This window comes from Terrapene carolina, unplaced genomic scaffold (assembly GCF_002925995.2).
Source record: "Terrapene carolina triunguis isolate 2854851 unplaced genomic scaffold, T_m_triunguis-2.0 Scaffold714, whole genome shotgun sequence".
In the NCBI taxonomy this organism is placed as follows: Eukaryota; Metazoa; Chordata; order Testudines; family Emydidae; genus Terrapene; species Terrapene triunguis.
In genome coordinates this window covers 19,617,471-19,626,011 of record NW_020665065.1, presented here as the reverse complement: position 1 = coordinate 19,626,011, position 8,541 = coordinate 19,617,471, and the positions used below count along the sequence as shown (strand labels likewise).

The 8,541-nt window shown below is 48.5% G+C and overlaps 1 protein-coding gene across 1 annotated transcript in view; it reads left to right on the top strand.

The window, feature by feature from the left end:
* CCDC30 (coiled-coil domain containing 30) overlaps positions 1-6,877 on the top strand; it is a 117,271-nt gene extending 110,394 nt beyond the window's left edge. The window contains exons 22-25 of the mRNA XM_026660120.1: positions 1,384-1,524; positions 1,916-2,030; positions 3,582-3,649; positions 6,441-6,877. Coding sequence (XP_026515905.1) covers positions 1,384-1,524; positions 1,916-2,030; positions 3,582-3,649; positions 6,441-6,654 — 538 coding nt within the window. The 3' untranslated portion in view covers positions 6,655-6,877. The remainder of the gene's footprint in view (positions 1-1,383; positions 1,525-1,915; positions 2,031-3,581; positions 3,650-6,440) is intronic.
* Positions 6,878-8,541: the final 1,664 nt, after the last annotated feature.

The following is an 8,541-nucleotide window of genomic DNA, read 5'->3' as shown; positions in this document are numbered from 1 at the left end:
CTCAGCCCTGGCACAAATTAAGCCCTGCTGCAACCTCCCAAGCCCTTTGCTGCTGCATTTGCCTCAGACTTTCCAGAAAAGCCCTACGCTGCCATCCAATCCAACATGAAATGTCAGACAGATCAGTTCAGTGTGGATAAAGTCGGGGAGGTGAAAATCAGGCTAATCGAGCCACGCTTGTGTAAGAGAGAGACGAGTATCTCTCAGTGGTTAGGTTCCAAGGAGACAGAGACTTCCTGGGTACCACAGATCAGTGGTTCCCTGTCTGGTTTTGGAGGAGCCCACAGTCAGTGGCTTGGCAGGTTGGTGACCCCCACCATGTCATGCCATACCTTAATGCAGTTGCCATCATCTCGCTTTCTTTCCACTGTTTTTCTCCATCTTTTCTGTCTCTGTTCTCCCTTTATTCTTTCTTTGTGCTTTAGAATCCTTCCCTGTTGCCCATTGCCCCAGCAGGCCAAGTGCCGCTTGAGAGGGCTCAGTAGGGCAGGGCTGCGTGCGCTCTTTCAGTTGAGCAGAGTGTCGCAAGAGCAGAGCTGCAGCCAAAGCTTGCAGCCCCCTGCACAGCTGAGCACATGCGGGGCTGCTGCAGGAGCAGGGGTGAGTGATTTCTAAGGATTGGTTTAGTGAGGTGGGACAGATGTAGATGGAGCAGCTTTCTCTTCCCCCTCCCACCCGCTCCTCCGGGGTGCCTCTTGTGCCTTCAGTTAGCCTGAGGCACCCACCCACCTTAGGAAACATACCTCAGAGGAGGTTCCATTTCCAAATTCTCTAACATACAGGGTCACCCTAGTTTCTGGCGTACCTGCCTCCACTGAGCACGCTGCACTTGCACCAGGAACGGGTTTGGCCGGTCACATTAATTGATGTATTTTGTGTATTAGAAATCCTTTATTTTAAGGGAATGCAATTCCCCAATATTTAACAACCCCAAACTGCCCAAGTGCAGAGAACCTTCCCTTGTGGTGGGCCTGCCAGGGGAGGGCAGTGGTGATTTTACTATCACTGGTGCTGCCCAGTAGCTCACTGTTGCCTGGCCACAGTAGAAGTTCCTGGAATACCCAATGTTACTTATTGAGACTGAGGTTTTCTGAATTAATTTGCTCTTTTCTGCAAAAACACAGGTGCCTTGGGGAGAACTCTGTGACTGGGAAATGAGTGGGATTGTCTCACGTCTGCTTCTGATGGTGTCAAACATTCTTTCCACCTGTCCATCTGAAATGCCATTGGAAGAGTGTGACTACAAGACCCTTTCCAGGCCACATAACATCAAAGACAATACGTATTTTATAATCAGACCCTGGATGGTGACCTCCTTTATACAGCACTTCGAGATCTGTGGATGCTATATCAAAGCTATTGTTTCATGCTGTTTTCTTAACCACAGGAACATGCATTGATCAGACAGATCACCACGGAGAATGAGAATTTGCTCCAAGAGAAAAGAGAACTCTTACAGCAGCTTAATGAACAGGAAGAAGTTGGACGGAACAACAAATGGATCATTTCCACAATCCAGAACAGGTAGCCATCAATGCTGTTACCGAGAGCACTCCTGGGCCAGAGTTCAAAGTTAGCCCTTTCCGCCAAACTGCGTTCTCCAGTTCTGTGCCAGCGTCACGCCGATGAAATCCTCCTTCTGTGCATGGAGTAAAACTAGGGTAGCTGCTCCTCATGCCTAAAGGATGTAGGCAGGCCACTTCACGGGAATAGCTGCTTTGAAATGGCCCTGGCGCTGCATGGAACATGACTCGGTGTAGAACTGCAGGGGCAATATGTTTGAAGGGTTTAAAGGGTTGTTTGAGTTTCTCAGCAGAGAGGTTGAGAGGAAATGCCCCTTTGAACACAGAAAATGGTTAGGGTGAAGATTCATGTGCAGAAAATAAACTGTGCTCTTTCTCTGTGACCTCCTCAGAGTGCAGTTCCTGGATGAAGAAAACAAGCGGCTCCAGGAAAGCACCCTGCAGCTTTCCAGTCAGGTTGGTGTTCTGGAACGTACTCTGAGGAACATCCAGACCCACAGCTTAGAGGTGAGACGTGCTGCCTTTCTCTGTAAAATGGGCACATCTGAGGAATTTCACCCTAGTCCCTACCAATGTACCTCAGCTTTAACCTCCTCTAGACACCACAGGAATGTTTGGTATATATGTCCGTACAGGACCAGCCTTTCAAAAGTGAGTAGTACCCACAGTTAAAACTGCCAGAAGGGGAGGTGTATTATTAGTGCCCAGTCCCCTAGGCATTGGACTGAGCCCCACCAACTCATTTCATAAATGACGCCCCCCCCACGGATTGGCTGGTAATGTCACTCTTGATTAGCTGAACTGGAGCCAGTGGCCTAGATGTGCAAGGCTTTGTGGCTCATTTCCAGTCTGCTGAGCCAGCCAGTGCCCTCATCTGTTGTGTTATTAGGGCCACTTGTCATTGTGACAAAGGCGTCACTCTTTCTTACCTTTGTTCTTTTTTGTTTTTCAGTCATTAAAAATATCCCAATGACGTGTAAGGTCGGGAACCAGGAAAACTTTTTTAAAAGTGGGTAATTTTAGATATTTTACACAAATGACCCCAAAATGTCAAACATGGGAGCCCAAATCCCTACTTTGGCACCTGAAGAGGTGTCCTGATTTGCAATGGTGCTGAGCACTCCCATTTCCCATTGCATGGGCTCAGGACCTCTGAGAATCAAGCCATTTATTTGACTGGGATTTTCACAGTTTAAATTAAATAGGAATTGAGTGTCTAACTCCCTTAGAGACCTTTGAAAATCACAGCCTAAGGGCCTAAATATATCTGAAGCCATGTCTACACTACAGAGCCTGTACCAGCATAGCCTCCAAGTGTAGATGCAGCACAGGCTGACACAGGAGTTCTTCTGCCAACATAGCTACACCACCTCCCCAGACGGTTAGCCAGGTTGACAGATGTTGGCGTAGCAGTGCCTCCATTGGAGGTTTTGCCACCATAGCTACGTCAGGATGGGGTGTGATTGTTTTTCACATTCCTAGCAGACATAGCTCTGCCACCATAACTTTGGAGTGTGGAGCAGACCTGAGTCTAGGCAACCACATTTGAAAATGCTGGTTCCAGTGTGTGGTACAGTGGCTAACAGGGAGAATAACAGATGTGTTTATAATAGTAAGTCTGCTCCCCCGGGCCCCATGTGCTTATGAAAGAAGAATATATAATATAATTTGTTAGGATTTTCAACTGCAAATGGCTACCTTTACTGGAGCAGATCCATTCAATGGAAATAACTTTTCCTGAATTATTTGCATATGTTTTTTTTCATCCTCTGGGAGTTATGCTCATGCCCTTGCATTGAACTGTTATTAGAAATAAAACCCATCATATAAATAACATCCCTCACATGCCACCGACACATGCAAAACATATGTTCCCTTGAGGTGTTTCATCTCTTTGGAATTCTCTGTGTCTGTGATTCCATTTGTTCTCTCTATAAATGTTATATTAAAACCTTCTTTTTCTCTCTAGTTTGTGAATGACACACTTGCAAGCATTGATTGCCTAGAGCATCCTTCCTACCTTGGATTTGTTGTTTATTTTTCTGGTTCTCTTTCTAGGACTTCAGGAGCATTGGCTTCTCTGAATGCCAGCTGCTAAGTAAGATGTTGCCACGTCCAAACATAAGGTATTATAAGTAAAGACATGCAGGCGGTGTGTCTGTTTACTAATAGTGAGACTTATCATAGAATATCAGGGTTGGAAGTGACCTCAGGAGGTATCTAGTCCAACCCCCTGCTCAAAGCAGGACCAATCCCCAGACAGATTTTTGCCCCAGATCCCTAAATGGCCCCCTCAAGGATTGAACTCACAACCCTGGGTTTAGCAAGCCAATGCTCAAACCACTGAGCTAGCCCTCCCGCCAAGTGTCTGGGGAGAGTGAAGCTGTGAATTCTTGTTTTCCAAACACATGCTCCACCCTTTCTTTTATTTGGAGATGTGTTTTAGTCATGCTGTGGGGAAAATGATTATATAAAAGCACATGGTACAGAGAAGAAAAATTCCAGAAATACATTTTCCAGATCCTCATGATTTATGGGTGGTAGTTTAAGTAATAACATAATCATAGAAGACTAAAGATGCACTGCCAGTTATGTACACAATGGAGTTTCAAAATCTTTATCCCTTGGCCCCTGCATGCACCATTCTTTTGAAGAGATAAAATAATTTGAATGAAACCAGAAGACAGCTGGTCTGTGCCACCTAAGCTCACATTTAAATCACTAAGTGTAATACTGATTGTTAACATTCCTCAATTGCTATAGTTTTCTTTGCCAAGCTCAGGAGTACATGGTGCAAATGTATGTCACTGGATTCTGTTGAGCTGAGGGGTGAAAACATTTCACTGTTACTCTCGTGTCCCACAGGTGGTGCTAAAACGTAGGGTTCTTTTTCATGATCTTGGGCTTAATGTCTCCATAACCATACATGGGAGTGAACCTTCTCCTGTAGTGCTAAGCGTCATTTCCTAAACAGTCTGAAAGACAGCCACAAAACAGAGTTTTCAGAACAGATTTCAGCAAACTCTTTGCATGCTTGGGTTCTTCTTCATTAGAAGATTTTAGGCCTTTCCCCACAATTCTATAAGCCTCTCTGTCCTGTCAGTAGATCATAATAACCATTAGTCCCATTCTCACAACTCTTCTTCAAGGGACTTGATAATTTGCAAAACTGTTTGCAATGAAACTTCAAAAAAAGCCCTCTGCCCGTGCCTTAGGAGACAGAGGGACTAAGAAACCCTTGCAAAGGGTCTTATGGTCTCTGGGTCTTTGGAAGCCCCTCCTACAATGGGCAGGGTGTCTCCCATGCTAAGGGGAAGCCCCACTCTCACCCTGTTTGGTGGGGCTACTCATACACACAGAGAAACCCTGCCCATTGGGGAAGGGCTTCCCCCAGGCCCTTGTTATAAAAGATAGGGCCAGTGCTTTGCCAGCTCAGTCTACATAACAGGCCATGCCCCTGTGGGTATGGGAAGGGCAATGACCTTCTCCTGAAGATCTTGGTACCTAACCTGGAGGATCATGGGCCATTGGCCTGCCCAAAATTTGAAATTGGGTTCTGGCTATAGCCCTCCTTCAAAGACTCCCAGGGCTAAGGGAGAGCAGGGGCCATGTGAAGAAGGGTGTTTAAGGAGGAATTGAATTTTAGGGGGGTTAGAAGTGTGGCTAAACCATCCTCTGCTAGCTGCTGCCTCCTTTACTTTGATTGTAAGCCTTTTGGGGCTTTCCATTATGTGTGTAAAGGACCTATCACAATGGGCCTTGCTCCCTGGTTGGGGCCTCAAGGTGCTACTGCAATACATGTAATTAATAATAATAAAGAGCTATTGGTTTCCGGGGAAGGGGTACAGAGTGCTGGGATGCCATGGGAGAGCCAGGAGTTCGGCAGTTTTTGCATGCTCTGTGGAGTCTGGGGGCTCCTCGGAGGAAAATGGAGTCTCTAGGGTTTAGGTTGGGAGCAGTTAGGGGATAGAGGGGTTGGAATAACCATGGTGGGAGCCATTGGGTCACAGGAGCTTGTAGGGGTGTACTTATGGGGGGAGCCTTGGAGGCACTGTGGGTTAGGAGGAGCCAAGGGAGCGAGGGAAATAGGAGTCTATCCCAGTTATGGGGAGCAGCCATCTAGAGAGCTGGGCGGCTTGGGGCTTGCCTCCAGTTGAGCTGGGGGGCAGTGGGTTATGGGGGACCGTAGGTGATTTGGAGAGGCATGAGGATTGAGTGAGGTGTGGCAGGACCCAGAACTTGGTGCCCAGCCCATGTTGATCAAGATGCTATGGGACTGAGTGGGAAGAGAAAGTTTTGCTTCTGCTGTTTAGCAGGGCTGGGGGTCGCAGGGCAGCCGCACGTTGACTTAGGTTACGGAGGGGTTTTGCCATAAACATTAGCAAACATGTTCTGTGCAAGACAGTGTAAGAGTAAAGCAACTTGACAAATCTTATCAGCACTGCACTGCAAATATGCAACAGCAATGGACATTTCTGAACACAAGTTTAACCACATTTTACTGACTTCTCTCCCAAATTAAGTTTTCCAAAAACAGCTCCAAAACTTTTATTTTTAAATTAAAAACCACCTGTTTGTGACACAAATTGCCCTGTTCCTTTAAAGCCTGGCCTTACTGGCAAGAGCACCTGTTGGGAAGGAGGGGAGGTGTAGAGAAAGGAAGGATAGTCCGGTCAGTAGGGCACTAGCCTAGGATTTGGGTTCAAGTCCCTGCTGTGCCACAGACTTCCTGTGTGATGTCTCTCAGCCTCTCCCCGAGCTGTAATTGGGAGATAATAGCACTGCCATGTCCACAGGGTGTGTGAGGACAAATATGTTAAGGATTGTGAGGCACTTAGATACTACAGTACTGGAGGCCAGGTGACTGCCGTAAGCAGATGTTGGCAAAGTGAATTAGTGATGGAAATTCTTTTTCAGCTTCTCAGCAACAGGGCTGCCAAACTCCCTTGGCATTCTGAGAGCCATCCAAGATGTCAAGCCTGAAGAAGGAACCGAGACCCCAAAGTCCCTGTTTTCCTTATCACCTTCTCAGCCTTCTGAGATTGGTTACTTAAATGTGGCTTCACCTGGAGACACCACAAACTTCCCAACGCAGCCCCAGAGTCCAAGCTTCGGCTGCGATAGCGTCTAAGAGGGACTCCAAGGAGCTGCTCTCTGATTGGACTGTGGCTGTTGGCTTCCTGCTGCAGTGGGCCATGCGTCCAGCCAGATCAGTATGTATCCAATAACTCGTTCAATGAATTTTGTGATTTTTCTCAGCTGTTATTTGACAGCTGTTGTGTCAATCACTTGCCCAGCTCTAGCATCTCATACCAGATCGCCCTGAAATTTTTACATTCACAGATTTAATTCATTAAAAGGTTTTTTTTAAAAGGGGTGTTTGTCATTTGGTCTCTAGATCACACAAGGAGTTGACACGTTCACAGGCCAGGGCCCTGATCCTGCCTCTGCACGGGTCCGCGATGCCAGGGCCAGATTAAACTTTTGTGGGCCTGACGCCAAACATATTTGTGAGCCCTCATCAGGGCCGGCTCCAGCTTTTCTGCTGCCCCAAGCGGGGGAAAAAAAAAAAAAAAAGACAAGCAGTGGCACTTCGGCGGCACCTCAATCATACCGCTTCTTCGGTGGCAGTTTGGCGGCGGGTCCCCCTCTCTTCCTCTTCGGCAGCAGCTCAAAGAGGAAGAGAGGGAATGAGGGACCCGCCGCCAAATTGCCACCAAAGATCTGGATGTGCCGCCCCGATACCGGACGGACTGCTGCCCCTTTGTATTGGCCACCCCAAGCACCTGCTTCCTTACCTGGTGCCTGGAGCCGGCCCTGGCCCTCATGTAGTTATGGACCCCTTCCGAGTGTGGGCCCAGCGCGACGACGCCATAGTAAACCTGGTACTGCTGGGATGGGGATGAAAACATTTATTCATAAACAAAATAAGATATTTGAAGCCATACTTGATTGAGACCTCCACTCAGCCTATAGAGAACAAATTGGGCTAACATCAATATACCCAGGATACTTGAATTTGGTTTACTTGTGTGGGAGGGGGTTCTTTGTTAGTTTTGTCTTTTTTGTTAAAACACTCAGGGCCTGCTTCTGGCCCTGAACACAAGTGCTTAACTAGCACATTTATGAGCCATATTAAGCCCCGATGTCCCACTCAGTGGAGTTGCACCTGCATCTCCCCTCCACCCACAGTTATGTTTCATAAATACAATTTTGAAAGCTGGATTTTTCTACTTTGGTACAATAATGTTTACAAAACTTAAGTTACTGGGGTGGAATGCGGGGAGGAAAACTGCTGGTGCCCATCTTTTGCTGGGAGAAAAGGCCACTGAGAGACACACACACACTTTATCACAAAGGCTACCACAATCCAGCCTCAAGCCTCTATACCAACCTTCACACCTGGGCTCTCCCCCCTCCCCCCCCCACACACAACTAACCCCGACCTTCACACAAGGGCTCTTCTCAATGTCCCTGCTACCACTCCCCCCACTTTCACCCTAGGGCTGTCACCTTCCTCCCTCCTACTGCACCCCCCTGAACCAACCCCCAACTTTAACCAGAAGTATCCCCTCCCTCTGCCCCCGCCCCTCTACACCCCGGTTCTCCTATCCCCCTCCCCCACGGAATCACCGCCAGCTCCCCCGTCGAACCCGGACTCACTCCACAACTGCCCCATCCCCCCAAGCCGCGCTCTCCCCTCCCCGGAGTGCGGGGCCAGTTGCTGGGCATTGCCACTGGCAGGGGGCAGGCAGCCAGCCTGGCTGTCACCGCTCCCACCCCCCGGGGGCCACAGACAACCACCCCCCGGTGCAAAGCTGCAGGGTCCAGACGGTGCCAGGAGCCCATGGCCGGGCGGGGGCTGCACGTGGGGATCAGAGCACCACGGCCGTTCCCGGCTTCCCACCGCCCCAGGAGAGCGGGACAGACTCGGGGGTGGGGTGAGCCATGGGGGTGGGGGGCTCTCTCCCTGTGCCATTTCCTTGCTGGGGGGTTGGGTTTTTTTGTTTTTTGATCT